The sequence below is a fragment of the Rhineura floridana genome, chromosome 21 (genome assembly GCF_030035675.1).
Source record: "Rhineura floridana isolate rRhiFlo1 chromosome 21, rRhiFlo1.hap2, whole genome shotgun sequence".
In the NCBI taxonomy this organism is placed as follows: Eukaryota; Metazoa; Chordata; class Lepidosauria; order Squamata; family Rhineuridae; genus Rhineura; species Rhineura floridana.
Window position 1 is genome coordinate 1,398,923 of NC_084500.1, and position 16,486 is coordinate 1,415,408.

The 16,486-nt window shown below is 48.7% G+C and overlaps 2 protein-coding genes across 5 annotated transcripts in view; one reads left to right on the top strand and one right to left on the bottom strand.

Annotated features, from left to right (window-relative positions):
• CCT6A (chaperonin containing TCP1 subunit 6A) overlaps positions 1–16,486 on the bottom strand; it is a 182,096-nt gene that overhangs the window by 135,840 nt on the left and 29,770 nt on the right. The window lies entirely within an intron of this gene.
• Positions 1,545–11,348, top strand: PIMREG (PICALM interacting mitotic regulator). Of its 4 annotated transcripts, none has more exons than XM_061604916.1 (5): positions 1,545–1,659; positions 4,714–5,027; positions 5,594–5,911; positions 6,937–7,028; positions 11,024–11,348. In XM_061604916.1, exons 2-5 carry the CDS (start codon positions 4,746–4,748, stop codon positions 11,175–11,177), a joined length of 846 nt encoding a protein of 281 aa, XP_061460900.1. In that variant the 5' UTR covers positions 1,545–1,659; positions 4,714–4,745; the 3' UTR covers positions 11,178–11,348. The 4 variants fall into 4 exon arrangements, with proteins under 4 accessions (XP_061460900.1, XP_061460898.1, XP_061460901.1 ...); XM_061604914.1 differs by having other exon boundaries at positions 4,721–5,027; XM_061604917.1 differs by lacking the exon at positions 1,545–1,659 and adding an exon at positions 3,295–3,315 and having other exon boundaries at positions 4,721–5,027.

Below are 16,486 nucleotides of genomic sequence, written 5' to 3' on the forward strand. Positions count from 1 at the left end.
GAGGGATGCATCACATCCCTCCCCACTGCCTGAAAAGATGCCTCTTGTGGCCAAGAAAAGAGAGAGTGCACAAAACTGCAGTGGTCTTTCTAAGAAATTTTTAGAAAGGCATCCCAACTCCCCAATGTCCATAGTCGAACCTCAGAGTTTGGAGTATGCAAGGTCCCCATCGCTGTTATTCCTCTTCCCTAGAAAGCACCCTGAGAATGTGGTGGGTTTTTGTTTCTTTATCAGATGCTCACAGACCCTCCTTTTGCTCCCAGTCGATGATCTCAACAGTCATTCATGCTGTTTGAGATCTAAGGGAAATCAACAAGAATTTAGGAGATTATGTCATCTGCTGATAAAGCTGTTACTTCCCTTGCAAGGATATTCTCTTAAGGTAAAGGTGTCCCCGCATTTGTAGTGCGAGTCGTTTCCGACTCTTGCGACGTTTACTAGGCAGACCATATATATGGGGTGGGATTGCCAGTTCTGTCCCTGGCCTTTCTTTACGCCCCAGCATATGCCGGGTACTCATTTTACCCACCACGGATGGATGGAAGGCTGAGTGGACCTCGACCCCTTTTACTGGAGATTCGACTTCCTCCTTCCGTTGGAATCGAACTCTGGCCATGAGCAGAGCTTCGGCTGCGTTATCACCTCTTACCACTCTGCGCCACGGAGGATCTCTTAGGGACCCAATTCAGTTGTTAAAAAATATGCATTTAGATTATGTTTTCCTCTGAGCTCCTGCCAAAGCCAACCGTTTATCGTGCTCTTGTCGCAAAAGGACAAACTTTTACAATCTGAGATCCACACGTGGCTCCCAGTTCTGGCTCGTCTCGTTCCTCACACGTACAATTATCATCTTCGCCAGGGCCTAGTCCCGGGATCTTATTGGCAAAGCACATGCAATTGCAAGAAAGGTGCTTTTGTGTATGACAGAATTTTCACCGGAGTAGTTTGGTGCTGGAATATCCTCTGGGCTGTGAGCTCTTGACATTTCAAAAATGTTGTGTCCAGAAACAGCCCTGTCTCCATGGCAAGGAGCCCTGCTATGCACACACCCTGTTGATGTCGTTGAAGTTTATTCTCTGGAAACGGCTTGCTGTTTGAAAGCCAATGTATTAACAGGATGAATCTTGGGGCTTCTTTACAGAGTAGCTGCAATTCCAAACACTTTGTAAATGAGCAAAGGGGAACGTGTTAGAGGTGTATAAAATTATGCATGGTGTGGAAAAGGCAAATAAAAGGCCACCATCTTGTTCTCACAGGGGCTAACCAGGTGCCCAAAGCAGGACCTGAGTTTTCCTCCCTGTCTTGGAGTGCTAGAACTCTGGGCCATCCCATGAAGGTGGATCCAGCTGCTCATACGGAGTTCACATTCACTGGCCACCACTCTGGGTGGCTCTAAAAGAGAATTAGGATCAGGGCGCACGAAGTTGGAGCGCCTCCGATGCATGTGCAGAGAGCCACGCGCACCCTTGCTCTGATTCAAAATCCCTGAGCCGCCCCCGCCCTCTCCGCTCATCCTTCGATGCAATCAGCGAGGGGGAGGCGGCCGAGGCCAGCCAATCCCGGGAGGGCGAGGAAGGGGTGGCGCCCAGTTTGAAAATCTTGCAAAGAACCGAAAAGAAAAGGGAGGAGATCGCGAGTACAAAGCTGCAAGTGGCAGAGGTGAGATATGGGGGGGGATGCAAACGGGGACTGTCGCTCCGAGATCCCAGCCAAATGCAAGCGGGGGGGGTCTCTGCAGGGTCCCAGCCCCCTCCCCTGCCACGGATTAGCGCTTGCAATTATTAGCCGGATGTAGGCAGGGTGGGTGTGTTTTGGGGAGGGCGTCCTCTGCGCGCGTCCCCTTTGCACACACGCGCCCCGGCCTGGCGAGGCCCGCCCTTCCCTGCTTCCAGTTTTGCAACGCACAAATCCAGTCCAAATGCACCTGGCTTTAAGCTTTCCCCGCTCTTAGGAAGGGGCCCTAGCTCAGTGGGGCAGACCGCCTGCTTTGCATGCAGAAGGTCCCGGGCTCAGCCCCCAAGGGCAGCATCTCCAGGAAGGGCTGGGAGAGCGAGATCCCTGCCTGAAACACTGCAGAGCTGCTGCCAGTCAGTGAAGGCAATACTTAGTCGGATGGACCAATGGCCTGGTTCAGTACAAGGCTGCTTCCTGTCTGTACACATCTGCTGGGGAAGAGCCCAGCTCAGCGGCAGAGCATTTCCCTGCCTGACACCCTGGAGCAGCCTTTCCCAACCGGTGTGCCTCCAGATGTTGTTGGACCACAACTCCCATCTTCCTGACCATTGGCCATGCTGGCTGAGGCTGATGGGAGTTGTGGTCCAACAACATCTGGAGGCACACTGGTTGGGAAAGGCTGCCCTGGAGGGCCGCTGGATTGTTTGCGGTCTGGTCAGCAGCTGGGCAACTTGAGATTCTGCCCTGAATGGTCCTGCCGGCTCTTCAGTGTGTATGACCTTACTTATTTTGAAATGTGGCAAGACACCCCTGCTCCTCTTTGGGGGCCCTCCTGCTCATTCTGCAAAGTGGGGCCCTGGACCACTGCCCCAAAGTCCTGTCCTGCTGGTCCCCACTGGGTCCAGCCCCCCTTTTGCATCTGAATATTTGTTTTTATTTTGCATTCCCCCCCCCAAAAAAAAACAAAAACCATTTACTATTTCACATTACATTATAAAATTTCAAAGCTGTGTGCAGGATAGTAAAACAATATATTAAAAACAAAAAATATATACTCTGTTACAGTATAAAACCTTCAGTAATTGGTGTTTATCAGAGCATGTGCAGAGTGCAGGTTCATTCCCCAGTCAGGAGCTCCATGTGCCTGGGATCGGGGACATGGTTTTTGGACAAAAGGATGCAGCCGGCAGGCGGAACAGAGCCCAGCCCCACTGCTTTTTAAAGAAACAAGCCATTGTTTTGAGGGGACACTCATTCCAGATTGATTAATGTGGGGCAAGGACTATGGCTGTGGGCAATCAAAGGCCTCTTGTTCATAGAGACTGGGCGGTTAAACACAACAAAGAATCTTTTGTGGCACCTTCAAGACTTAGCAGATAGGCACCCTATGCATGTGGCATGGAGAATAAAATGGCGAACAGTGAAGACAAAGGGCTGCAAAATATAAAGAGGTATAGTCTGCAACATTTCTGTGCAAATGCATACAAGATGAGCACACGGTGGCTTTCAAAACTGCAGGAATCAAACTGCACCTGCATTTTTTCTGTGTTTTCAGACCAGGTGGGCCTTTTGGCTTGCTGCTTTGCTGTATATGCACCACAGGACGGTACAAGCTTGAAATCTGGGATATATCTGTTTAAGGTGGATAGCTGACGATAATGGCTCATCTGTAAAAATATTCATAAACGTTGACAAGGGCTGGGAACATGACCTTCAAAACAGATGCAATTAATTAAGTTGGTATCAACTTTGAAAAGGGTGCTGGCCAACTGCAATTAATAAACAATGAGAAGACTAAGAACATGATCGTCGTATGTAATTAATTAAGGTGCAGTGTAACCCTGCACGTAGGCCAGGGGGCTTTTGTGTAGAAATAAGGCTCCTTAGACTCTGTCCAGAGAGCTTCGACACAGACCTTGACCGTTGCAGTGCTGTGTACCTGTTGGCCACCACTTGGGATCCCTCTGTTATTGTCTACTTGTTGCTCCCAACAACTGAAAGGAGAACGTAAGAATATATTTGCTCAGTAGCTTTTTGTTTCCTTGCTTGCTCTGAAATAAAAGCTTTGAATCTTCCCTACTTGTGTGTTTTTCTCTCTGTGTCCTACGAACCTCTTGGTTTTGGCAAGATAAGTACCAGGTTTGGAAGACAAGTTAGCTTTTAGGTTATAGATTAACATGCACAATCACGCGGTCAATTAGTGACTTAAGGGGTATGGCACATGCTTTGCTGGGGTGTTTATGTGCCTGTAGGGTGAGGAGATATCCTTGAACTGGTCAAACATCCTTCTGTGAGCTTCTGCAAAGTTGTTGGGTTTTTTTTTTTTTTTAAACTTAATTAAATAGCTTGTTCTGTGGGATGGGAAACTTGTTAAGTCATTTTTCCCATCAAACTCTCAATGGCTGAACTAACCTTTCAATAAATACATTCCGGTGCTTTCCCCCTGTTTCTGGAGAGCTGTTTTTCTGCCTTCTATGTCTGGCTTTAAATATAAGCCAACAAGAGGGAACCTGCAGGCCAGAAGCCTAATTAGGCCCTGCAGGGGCCCTAATTTGCCCCCACAAGGCTGTTTTCTCCCAAATTATGTCCATGTGTGACGTCAGTTGTGGGGCATGTAAAAGAACAATTGGAAGCTTAAAGTATGGCTGTTTGTTTGTTTGAACTTGTAAGCTGCTTTGATTTTTTAATGAAATACCAGCATACAAATATATTTATTTATAAATGAAGTGTGTTCATTGAATCCAAACCACGTCTGCAAACAGATAAAGTATGTCATGCTGTCCACAAACCCCTTTGAAGTTGTCACTTGACATCTAAATGATGTCAGGGGATTGACAGGGGATTAGTTCCAACCACCCGTCAATGTGGCTCATGGTGGGGCGGGAAGGTAAGGCTGGGATAATATTGAATAATTCTTGTGATAGCAATGGTGGTAATTGGCACAACGTCTGCCTTCATTCTCTCTCCCTGTAACCTTTTTTGGATCTTCTGGACTAGAAACTTGAGTGGGCCTATTTTTACAAGATTTTTCTTTTTGAGGCATTAGGGGAATCCAGCACAGGGAAGAGGAGATGGCATCTGTGTTCCAGAGCTTGGGGTCCACTGTTGGCTGGAGGAACCATGAGATCCTGTCTGACTTCGAGGAGAGTCCGCTCCCTGATAGATTCAGGAAGAAGCCCTCTCGCAACCTGAGCGCCGTGCGGATGTCCTTAAGGAAGCGGATGCCTCTAAAGGAAGTTGAGATGAACTTCGATGAGAATCCAACTTGGGAGAGCCTGGAAGCCAAGGAGAAGGGCCGGAACGTCCAGGCACTTACGAGGACGGCTAGAAACGCCTTTGGGACGGTGTCACAGGTATGGCCGCACCGTGCAGAGGTTCCAAGGAAGGCCAGGTTCAGCAGCTGCATTGCTAATTCCACTTCTGTGCATTCCATCCCTTTTCAGATTTCGCGGAGGGCCTTCTCTAATATGCAAAGGGAAAGCCTTACTGAGGTGACTGGGATGAGCTCCCGGGGTTTTCGTTTCCAAAAATGCTTTACAATCCCTGGTCTCGTTCTCCCTTTGCAACACCTTCCCCGTTGTGAAGTAGGTTATATAATTATCCCCATTTCACGGACGGGGAACCGAGGCTATAAGAAAGCAGGTTTCTCGAGATCACTGGTGGAGCTTCAGTGTGGGCTGAGATGCAAACTCCAGGTGTGTGCAGTGTTCCCCTCTGGGGCAGGAGGCGCTGGAAGGGCAGAAAGGCACAGGGTGTGGGGAGGCCGTGAAGCAGGGCTGGTGAGGGCCATGGCCACATTTGACCACTGGGCCTGAGCCCTAAGACAGGCTGATGGGAGTTGTAGTTCAACAGCATCTGGACCCCAGGAGCCTAAACACCATTTGCCGCTTTAAAGACTTTTTTTAAAATTGCCTTTCAGAAAATCCAGAAGAGCTGTCAAGGCCCCACTCGCTCCCTGGCATCCTCCTGGGCCAAAGCCTCCATGGGCAGCAGGAAGGGCTCTGCCAAGACCCAAAGCTTGTTGCCTCAGACCCCTTGCCGCAAGAGCAACAGGCTTGCCACCATCTCGACCCCGACATCCGGCACCAGGATCCTGTCCCCACCTGGCAAGAGATCCTCCTTTCGGCAGGGCTCCTGCCGGCTTCAGAAAGACCTCCTCCCTCTCCGGAGATCCATGAGGGCTGCAGCCTTGAGAAGCCCGTATGCTTCTTCTGCACCTGCCCGACAAAGGAGGCAAGTAAGAGGCCTGCTGTCTGCTGAGCTAGTTGGGCCAACAAGGGGTTAGGAGAAAGGAATTAGGGGTGGGAGAGTGTGTGGGTGGGGGATCCCTTTGTTTTTAAAGTCTTCCTGAAAGTCAATAATGAGGGAGACAGACACATCTTATGAGCGAGGGCATTCCTCAAATGGAGAGCCACCGCTGAAAAGGCTGTGTCATGGATCAATGCCAACCAGGCAGCCCCCAGTGCCACTACCACCAACAAGGCCTCACCTGCCGGTCGCAGGTTTCAAGCTGATTGACACTGCCAACATTCCAGCCCGGCAGAAGTCAACGGTTTCTATACTCCCTTTGGGAGGAAGGGCAGGATGTAAATTTAATAAATAATAACAATAAATAATAATGCATGTGCACACCTTTCTCCATAGGCTTAATTGCCTGAAGTCCCTGGATCAATACTGGGTCCCAAACCCAGGATTATCGCAGTTAGGGCACGCGTTCCAAGCAGGCAGAAGGGCTTACAGGAGGGCGTAGAGCAGAGCCATTGTGGGGGACTACCTGAGGAGAGTCCTTGCAGGGCGGAAAAGAGAGGTCAGGAGGGCTGTATTCACGCACACACGCACACACTGGCTGGAGGTCGCCCTCATCCGCAGCAGGCTCCCTTGTTCAAGGTCACGGGCGTTGTCTTCCAGAGGGACCTCTGCGCCTGACGGTTTCATTCCCTGAAGAACAGTATCAGCTGTTTTGCTTGAAAGGGCTGACTTTAGTCTGGCTGCTGGAAGGCCAGGAACGGAGTTGGACAACTGGCCCATCTGTAGGATTGCCAGCATTGACTGGCAGCAGCTTCTGCCCTACTTGGAAGTTGCTAGTAGTAGTCGTACTAGTAACAGATTGTGTTTGGACTGGTCCTTTCTGCCTCTCTTTTGGCAACTCCTGCAATAGCTCCAGGGCTGAGACAGAGTCCCAGAAAACAGGCATCCGCCGGGGTTCCACTTGAAGGCTCCTCCTTTGCTTACTCTCTCTGTTTTTGTAACCGTTGCAGGCAGCTTGATTGCAACGTGGAGTTGGTCTCCACTGGCATTCGCCACCTGAAGCGTCTCTCTCGGGCCTTCAACGACATCATTGTCCAAGAAGAGAGGTGAGCTGTTGCAAGGGGCGGGGTGCGTCTTCTCGTTCTCCAGGTCCCTCCCCGCTTTTTGGGGTGGTTCCTCAGACGCCTTGCGCATTCCCTGAAGGGGGCCCGAACTGTGTTCACGTCTTCCAGGTCTGTACGCCCTTTTGCAGACGGAGGCAGTTTTCTTGAGCTACATTTATGTACCCCTTCATCAAAAAAGAAAAAGAAAAAAAATCTCAAAGTGGACTTGCATAACAGTATACAATAATTATTAAAACGCACGCAATAAAAACAGACTTTGGAAACAGCAGGCAATAAAATGATCAGAATATAAATCAAACCAAGAGAGTTTTAAAAGGAAATATGCATAATAAAATCACTTGTCTGGGTCGGCTGGTGGGTTTTTAGCAGAGTTCAAAAACAGTGTGTTGTATTCAATGAAGTTCTGCTCAGAGTAGACCCATTAAGATGAATAGACTTAATTTAGTCATGCCCATTATTTTCAATGGGTCTACTCTGAGCAGGACTAATGTCACATGCAGCCCAGTAAAATGAAGGTGCCTGCCTAATATCAATAAGCAGAGAGTTCCAGAGAGTAGGTGCTACCACACTGAAAAGTCAATTTCTCACAAGTCGTGAAAAACGAGGGTTATGTGATGGTTAACTGTTTAAAATATACGCTCAGTGTTATTATTGTCATTTTAAATGTATTGTATTGTATTTATTGTACACCGCCCAGAGAGCCTCTGGCTTTGGGCGGTATAAAAATTGAACAAAATAAATAAAATAAATAAATGGTAAAAATGCCAGTTCCGCAGATCGGGGTTGTAGGCTTATCAGCACCAAACTTTCTCAGTCACTTCCCTCGTGGATCCTGCCCGATTACACGCACACACCATTGCTGATCTGCACTGACCCTGAGCAGTTTGGGGGTTCCACAACATCTCAGAACCTGGTTGCTGCCTCTGTTGGTTGCATTGAAAGACACCTAAAGCTGGACGTGGAGGGCTTTCCCCCCACATGATCTGTTTTTTAAATATGCTTGGGGATGAAGCAAGCAGTCCCAGGGACAGCAGCTGGCTGTATGCCGACGGGGCAGTGGGTTTTAGACCGAACTCTCAAGGAACTGTCCAAGGTTCTGAATTCCCTCTGAGCACTCCCACCCCACAAAAATTCCCCCCTTCTTCCCTTCCCTGAAGCTGGTGAAAATGGCCAGTTGTGTTTATGAGTATTCCCTTCGCTTGGATTGTTTATCGATTGTCATGTGTCTGCAAAGGACAGGTATGATAGATCCCTGCCCCAAGGGGCTTGCATCTGAAACAGGCTTGGAGAAACCACAGAAGCCTTAAGGCAGGTGTAGCCAATGTGATGTCGCCCGTCAGATGTCATGGACAATGCCTCCTATTGTTCCTGGTTCATGTAGGTTGAGGGGAGTTGCCACCCAACATCTACCCCTTCAGTGAAGTCTCCAGTTATGAAATTCCACTTGATCCCCTTTTGAAATGATTTCGTTTAGAGATTTTTAAGTAGAGGCTAGATGAGCACCTGTCAAGGATGTTGTAGCAGTGGATCGCTGGCAGCAGCAGGGGGTTGGACTGGATGACCTTTGAGGTCCCTTCCAGCTCCATGGTTCTGTTTAGCTCCCACTTGCCAATCCAGAGGTGAAAAGAAGCCTATGCAGGGGTGCACTGCTAGCCAAAATGGCTATGTTCTGCCTCCACAGTCAGAGGCAGGATGCTTCCAAATGCCAGTTGCTGGAAGCTGCAGGGGGGGAGAGTGCTCTTGCACTCAGGTCCTGCTTGATGGCTTCCCTTTGGGGCTTCTGGCTGGCCACTGAGAACAGGATGCTGGACTAGATGGGCCACTGGCCTGATCCAGCAGGATTTTCTGATGTTTTTACCTTCAGGGGTGTGGTGTTGGGGCTTGACAGCAGAACACCCCATCTTGAGATTTCCTGGAGGGCAGCAAGTTGCTGACCAAAGATCTAGTAGCATCAAAACTGTGGCCCATTCAGGCCAGTTTAGAACCAGTTACCATTGTCAGCCTGTCAAACCCTATATTCTTTCCATCTCCTAGCGATATGACAGTTTCTCTCATGTCTAACTGAGGAGGAAAAAAAACCCACCCAGGTAAAACGTGTTTGTCTTTGGGTTTTTTTGCTTGGAATATTCCTTAACACACATGTTGTCTGCATGGAGAAAACCAGTTGTTTTAAGCAGGATACATGCATGCCAAACTGGAGCCCTTGTTCATTCCTTCCCCCCTTGTTTTCTGTGATAGCTACCCCCCTAAATAAAACTTGTGCGTTTGCCAGTCTTAAACTTAAAGACCTTAAACTGTGCCAGGTTGTGTGTTTGTAGAGGGTTCTTTTTTTGAGGGGGGCAGTTAAGCTAGTGGAGCCTGGGCCATTAGGACGAGTGAGGCCACACCAACCTCAGCCAGCCCCCTGCCTGCTTGCCTTCTGACTTCCAGTCGCAGCCGCTGGCTCCATGTCAACGGGTCAGTGGAATCCGCTCCGGATTTTAGTTTCAGCACCGTGAACAGCTCCTTGAAAGTTCAGGCTGAAACCTGGAGCAGATTCCACTGCCCCACTGACATGGACCAGCGGACCCGGCTTCACCTATTGTTAGTCTTCGTGTCTGTTGCTCTGCCAGTCCCAGCTGGGCACTAGCCATCGCTGAGTTTAGCTCACGCGGGGTGTTGGGCTGCATCGCCGTCAACACCATTGCAGGGGAGTCTGTGGTCATACATGAGGCTGTCTTCTCTTGGGCAAGAGCGTTGGCCTGTCTAGCTCGATAATTTGCACCTCTAATTATCAGCAGCTCTTCAGGGGTAGGGAGCTCCTTTCAACTGGTATTGGGTGGGGTGCATGATTTTTACCTTACCTTACTTTTGAGGTGGCCATGGAGTGTTTGTGAGTTGTTTTTCATTCCACTCTACAAATCACCTCCCCAGCGGCCTCCGGTCTGCAGCCTCCCCACCGGCTTTCCGTGCTCCAGTCAAAGCTCAGGGAAAGACATCATGAAGTGACTCCTCCCATGGGACTTCAGGAAGCGTGGCAAGTCGGGGGAAGCACGAGGGAACCATCAGGAAGCACGGGCAGCCGGGGAGGCTGCAGAGGGCTGGAGAGAGGTTTCCTGGACAGAAAACAACACGCCTTGGTGACCATGCAATGATGAGGTTAGCTCTAAAACCGCACAGAAATTCTCAAGTATACCCTAAGAATGGGGCAGGAAGAGGGGAGCCCCTTTCATAGGGGGAGAAAATGTTTTGAGAATTTGGGGGGGGGCACAACGCTAGTTTGAAAAGGACAATCTAAGCAAACAGCTCTCTTTCATTCTGGTTCTTACCTACTAACTCTACCGCTCACCCAGCAGCTAGACTAACGGAGATCGTGAAGCATGGTAGCCGCCGTGGCGCTACAAGGCCTTGCCTAACCTTGAATGTCTTTTCTGCATCCCCAGTAATGTTATGATGATGAATGCTGTTTTCTTCGCAGTCTTGAGTGCTTTCAATTGGAAAGGCAGGATATAAACATTTTAAGTAAATAATGATAGTTCTAGGACCCTATGCATTTTTGTGAACTTAGGGGCTGGTAGCTCGAGTTGACATATTTGTGCAAAGAGACGCTGTTTGGGCTAGCTCCGTGCTCTTCCCAACATGGACCGTTCATGTCCTTCACCATGCTAATACCTTCAGCTGAATATTCATGAATATGCTGTGACATCACAGCAAGTAAGCCAATGGCAGGGGAAGTGAGGGACTTATACGAAACAAGCACTATTTATATATATAATGTCAGCCCAAGACGCAAACACTGATTTGTTGTCAGTACAGACTAGCTCTTGACATCTTCCCAAAGTTGTGTCTGGTGCCATTTGGAAACATTTCCTTTTTGCCTGTGAAGCAGGCGATATTCCTTGGGCTGTGTCTTCCCTCGTCTTACAGGTGTTGTCAGCAGTCCTTTCTGTCCATCTCGACAATTGTGGCTCTTAACACGCTTTCCTTCTTCTCTGCAGAGATCAAGCCATCATGAACTACTACCAGGTGATGGCACAGAATTTGCGGGCTGCGCAGCTGCGCTCTCGGAACCTCTCCCAGTCTACGCTCAAGAGGCAAGCAGCCAGGCTGCGGAGGGCGCTCAGCAGCTGGGCTGATAATAACCTTAAATAACACCAGTCTTGGGGAATATGAAGGGTGTGTGTGTGTGTCCTTGCGTGTTTGTGTTTATCTTACTTTTTAAAAAATAGCTGTTTGTATACAACTCTACTCTGAATAAGCTTGTGTAAAAACAAAAACACTACCTTTTGTAACGCCTTAATAAAACTACTTGGATTTTTGCTATTGATGTCTCTATCTGCACAATCCTATTTATGGCATTAAGTCTAACCACTCTGGAAAAATTTATTTGAAGGGCGAGATATAAATGTACAAATAAATAAAATAAAAACACAATGCTGGACCTGGTTAATTAACCACTGGTAAGTGGGGTGGGGAACCAGCTGTGGCCCTCCAGATGATGATGTTGGCGCTGCACACGAAATGAAACAATAGAAAAGGGTGTACAATCTACATAAAACGAGGACAGCAAAGGAAGGAAGGGGAACAAACAGAGGGCAAAGTGAGGACTTCAAATACGCTTAGTCCCGGCATTCAAATTATAAAGGTAAAGGTGTCCCCGCACTTGTAGTGCGAGTCGTTTTCGACTCTTAGGGTGACGTCTTGCGACATTTACCAGGCAGACCGTATATATGGGGTGGGATTGCCAGTTCCTTCCCCGGCCTTTCTTTACCCCCCAGCATACGCCGGGTACTCATTTCACCGACCACAGATGGATGGAAGGCTGAGTGGACCTTGACCCCTTTTACTGGAGATTCGACTTCCTCCTTCCGATGCGATCGAACTCCGGCTGTGAGCAGAGCTTCGGCTGCGTTACCGCCGCTTACCACTCTGCGCCACAGAGGATCTGTATTCAAATTATAGAAGGGAAAAAAACCCTCCATGCCGAAATTCCAAAAGCTTTGGAAAAAAGGAAGGTTTTTAAATAAGGGAGGGAGCAGTCTGCAAGTACCGCGGGAGACAATTCCAGGAATCTGGAGCAGCAAGAGAAAATGGCCGAAGTTGAGCTAAAGAGCAAACAACCCAGGAACTGGTAAGAAGCGGAGAGTTTGAGGAGCAGAGATCCCGAGCAGGGCTAGAAGGAGAACTGAGAGGTCAGGAGGAGCCAGATGTGTTGGCCAATGGTCTGAGAGGTGGAGTCCAGAGAGAAAAGTTTTTCTCCCTCTCATAACATTAGAACAGCCTTGCCCAGCCTTTGGGTCCACAGATGTTGGCCTAAAACTCCCATCAGCCCCAGTTAGGAATTCTGGAAACTAGTCCAGCATAATCTGGGGACTCCAAGATTGGGAAAGGCTGCACTAGAGCTTGTGGGCATCCAACGAAGCCGGATGTTGGAAGATTCGGGACGGGTGACAGGAAGGCCTTCACACAGCACAGAGTTGAACTGTGGGAGTTGCTCCCTCTAGAGGCAGTGATGGCCACCAACTTGGATGGCTTTAAAAGAGGGTTAGAGAAATCCACATTTATAGAGGAGGAGGAGGCTATCGATGGCTACTAGCCACGATGGCTGTGCTCCGACCCTACAGTCGGACGTGGTATGTTTCCAAATACCAGTTGCTGGAAACTGCAGCAGGGAAGAGTTGTTGCACTCCGGTCCTGCTTGCAGGCATCCTGTGGGCAACCGGTTGCCCGCTGTGAGCACCAGATGCTGGACTAGATGTGCATTTGGCCTGATGCAGCAGGTTCCTACGGAGAGTGCTAGGCTGGCAAAGTCTGCTCTAAGCCCTAGTTTAGCATTTCCTTTTGGGAGTTCCTCGCTATCCCATTTTTAATTGTTCCCTGTTTAGTGCTAGAGGCGTTCAGAGCTCAGTCGCTCAGAGGTAGTTGAGGTGGGTGGGCTGTGAAAATGGCTGCAAACTGAAGGTGGCTCAGGGCAAAGCCTAAAAGGTGATGCAGAATGCCTCTTACTGATTATCTTGGTTTTCATTTTAAAAAGGAACATCAAGTTTCTAGTCCTTATGGATGCAGAGAATTGGCTGAAAAGGTACTGGCAATACATAGTGAAATATTTGGTGTTGGTCTGTTGCTGTTAAAATGCGTCCTAGAAATTGTAGTCGTCTGGGGTCTCGGGAGGTCCTGGGTTGCTTACTTTTTTCAATGAGTGTCAAGTGCAAGCATGCCTTTTTTAGTTCCTCCTTCAAAAAGCCAAGATAAGTTATAGAGAGGGAAAATTCTGTAACTGCAGAAGTGACGGTGAATCCTGAGGATAGTATCCCATCTACGTCATCAAGCAGTTTGGTAGCTGCAGGAGATAAATGTGTAGACGCTGAACCCAGTAATTCAAGCAATATCTCTGACAGTGAGAAATGACAGTCAAATGATGGCAGTGATAGAGAAGCAGAAAGCAGCATTCAAGCCTGGCCAGATTATTGTATAATCCAAGAAGGTTGTATAATTTTAGAAGGGGGTTTGGCTGTGAGGGGGTGTGGCTGTTCTTATCAGGAAGACACCCTGCACTTCTGAATTTGTCACCACACTGATAAGTGCACTGTGACCTGATTCAGTGTACATAGCGGCTGTCCTAAACAGGCTGTCAACATTAACAAGAAAGTCCTACTTCCTGTTTTTGCTCTCTGACTCATGCCAGTTTAGAGCTACCCATTGTCCCTTTCCTGCCCCGTTGACTTCCAGAAAGGTAGCAATGTTATCTGCTAAAGAAAAAAAATGTCTTATTTCCTCTTCAGTGGCCCCTGGGAGCTCTTAGGCAACCTCTGAAAGCATGAGGAAAGTTGTCCTTTTTTAAAAGTGTAGTTGGGATCCGATATTCAAAAAGAGAGCTCATGTTTTCAAAGTCAGCCTCCCTTTCAGTTTCCGGGTCCTTGGCCAAAAGGATTTCAGCTTAAGCTGAAGTTTTGAAAGCAGCACAGTTGTTGCTTTCAAAACTGGACTTTGCAGGTATATCTTGATTTGGATTCCTGCACGGAGCAGGGGGTTGGACTTGATGGCCTTATAGGCCCCTTCTAACTCTACTATTCTATGATTCTATATCAAGAATCATGTTCTCCTTAGTTAAAACTCTGGCCCTTAGTAAGGTCTCGGTATTAGTTACATCTCCTTTCTGCTTGTTCGGTGGCCGCACAGAGCTTGGAAAAGTTACTTTTTTGAACTACAACTCCCATCAGCCCAATCCAGTGGCCATGCTGGCTGGGGCTGATGGGAATTGTAGTTCAAAAAAGTAACTTTGCCAAGCTCTGGCCGTTGCCACCTTTTGGGGGCTGAACATTTGCAGACAAGGAAAACTGTTGGGGCACCAACATGCAAAGGGTTTTTTTTTATTGGCTACAATTGAATTCCAGGAGGAGACCCTGTGGGCACCAGGGAAGCTCTCTGTGGGCACATGTGTGCCTGTGGGTGCCACATTGGTGACCTCAGCATGCTCAGTTAGGCAAGATTGATAGGAGAGTGCAAAAGACCCAGAGCTTGGGACCCCAGACTCCCCCCTAGAAATGCCTCCTACTCCCCCAACACTGTGACTCCCCCCCCCATCATGTAGAATTGAAAGATTGAGGAGCACATAGTTAAACTATGGAATTTGCTCCCATGAGAGGCAGTCATGGGCACTAGGTTGGAGGGCTTTGGAGGGGGATTAGACAAATTAGAAAAGGCTATCAGTGGCTACTAGCCATGAGGGCTGTGCTCTGCCACCATAGTCAGAGGAGGTATGCTTCTAAACACTAGTTGCTGGAAACTGTGGGGGGGGAGTGCTCTTGTGCTCGGGTCCTGCTTGCAGACTTCCCTTTTGGGGCATCCGGTTGGCCACTGTGAGAACATCTAGTCCAGCCCCGTTGGCCCGATCCGGCAGGCTCTTCTGAGAGCCAACTTCTGGAAGAACCACAAAAAGGGGGGAGACAGTTCAAGGGACACCCTCTTGCCCTGGATTTAATAAGACCCTTGGACTGATGTGCAGGTTATTCAGCATTCCACGTAGGGTGAGCACTGATAAAACGAACCTCCTTTCCCAAGGATCTTGTTACAATGGTAATGTACAGCAGCTACATTAAGGCCGGGGTGTCGTTGTGTGGGATCTCGGTGGGACTTTCCTTTTTTGGGAGCAAGGTTCCAGTAGGGTCCCTACATCTCCAGCATCCTATGAGCCAATCAGCCTGAAAGGGGAGGGTGTTAGCCACTGAGGAGAGTCTTCTAACTTGCTTCCTTGTCCTTTCCTGCTGCTTGGAGACAGCCAGAGTGAATGGAGGTGAGTCCAACACTGAGAAGACTTTTCTCAGAGCTCTTCTCTTGCATGCTTTTTGTTTCCTAGGCATTAACAAGGATCTAAACCCACCAGCAGAAAAGGGGCGAGGGGGCATGGCTGTGACTATCATGAAGGGACCCTGCACTTCTGGAACAGGAAGGTAGGAAGCGATGTTCCTATTTAAATCAAGCCGGTGGTCTAAATATCTCCGTATTTTCTATGCAGTCTGGCAGTGGCCCTTTGCAGGGCTTCGGGCACGGGGCGATGCGAGGGACTGAAGTTGGGCTCTTCAGCATGCAAAGCAAAGGCTCCACCCTTTGGCCCTTCTCCAAACTCCTTGATTTCTCAAATGCAAGCAGAGGCGCTTCCAATAAAAGCACATTGCAGGAAACTGAACGCTACGTGGAGCCACGATATGCAAATCTGGAAATTGCGACTGAAAATCCCCTTCAGCTGAACTTTGGTCAGCTGAAGGGGATTTTCAGATGCAACTTTCTGGCACAAAATCATAATTTAACCTCACAGTGAGCAAGGGACATGCCTGTGGAGGCCAGCCCTTTGATGCATCCCTTCAGCATGCAAACAGAGTGCCTTGAAGGGGCCCATTCAGGACCCAGCCAGATGTGACAGCTCAGTGCTGTTCTGGGTGAAGCATTTTTTTATTTTTGAGAAGCAGAATGACAAACCATTTTGTAAGCCCTGGGTAGAGAGTTTGTGGCCTTCCAGTTGTTGCTGGACTACACCCCATCACCCCTGACCACTGGCCATGCTGGCTGGGGCTGATGGGAATCTATCAACGCCCAGAAGGCCGTAGTTTCCCAATATCTGTATTAAAGATATTCTGTGGGAAGCAGGATTCTGGACTAGATAGAATAACAGAATAGTAGAGTTGGAAGGGGCCTATAAGGCCATCAAGTCCAATCCAAATCAAAGCATTCCCGACAGATGGCTGTCCAGCTGCCTCTTGAATGCAAGGCGTTGAACCTGATAGACGTCACCCATGAGACCTAAATGGAATCTCCCTATCCAGAGGCAGTCTACCTCTGCATACCAGCTACTCTATGATGGAGGTGGGAGACCTACAGCCCTCTGGATGTTGCAGGACCACAATTCCCATCATCCCTGACCATTGATCATGCTGGCTGGGGCTGATGGGAACTGGCGCTGCTCC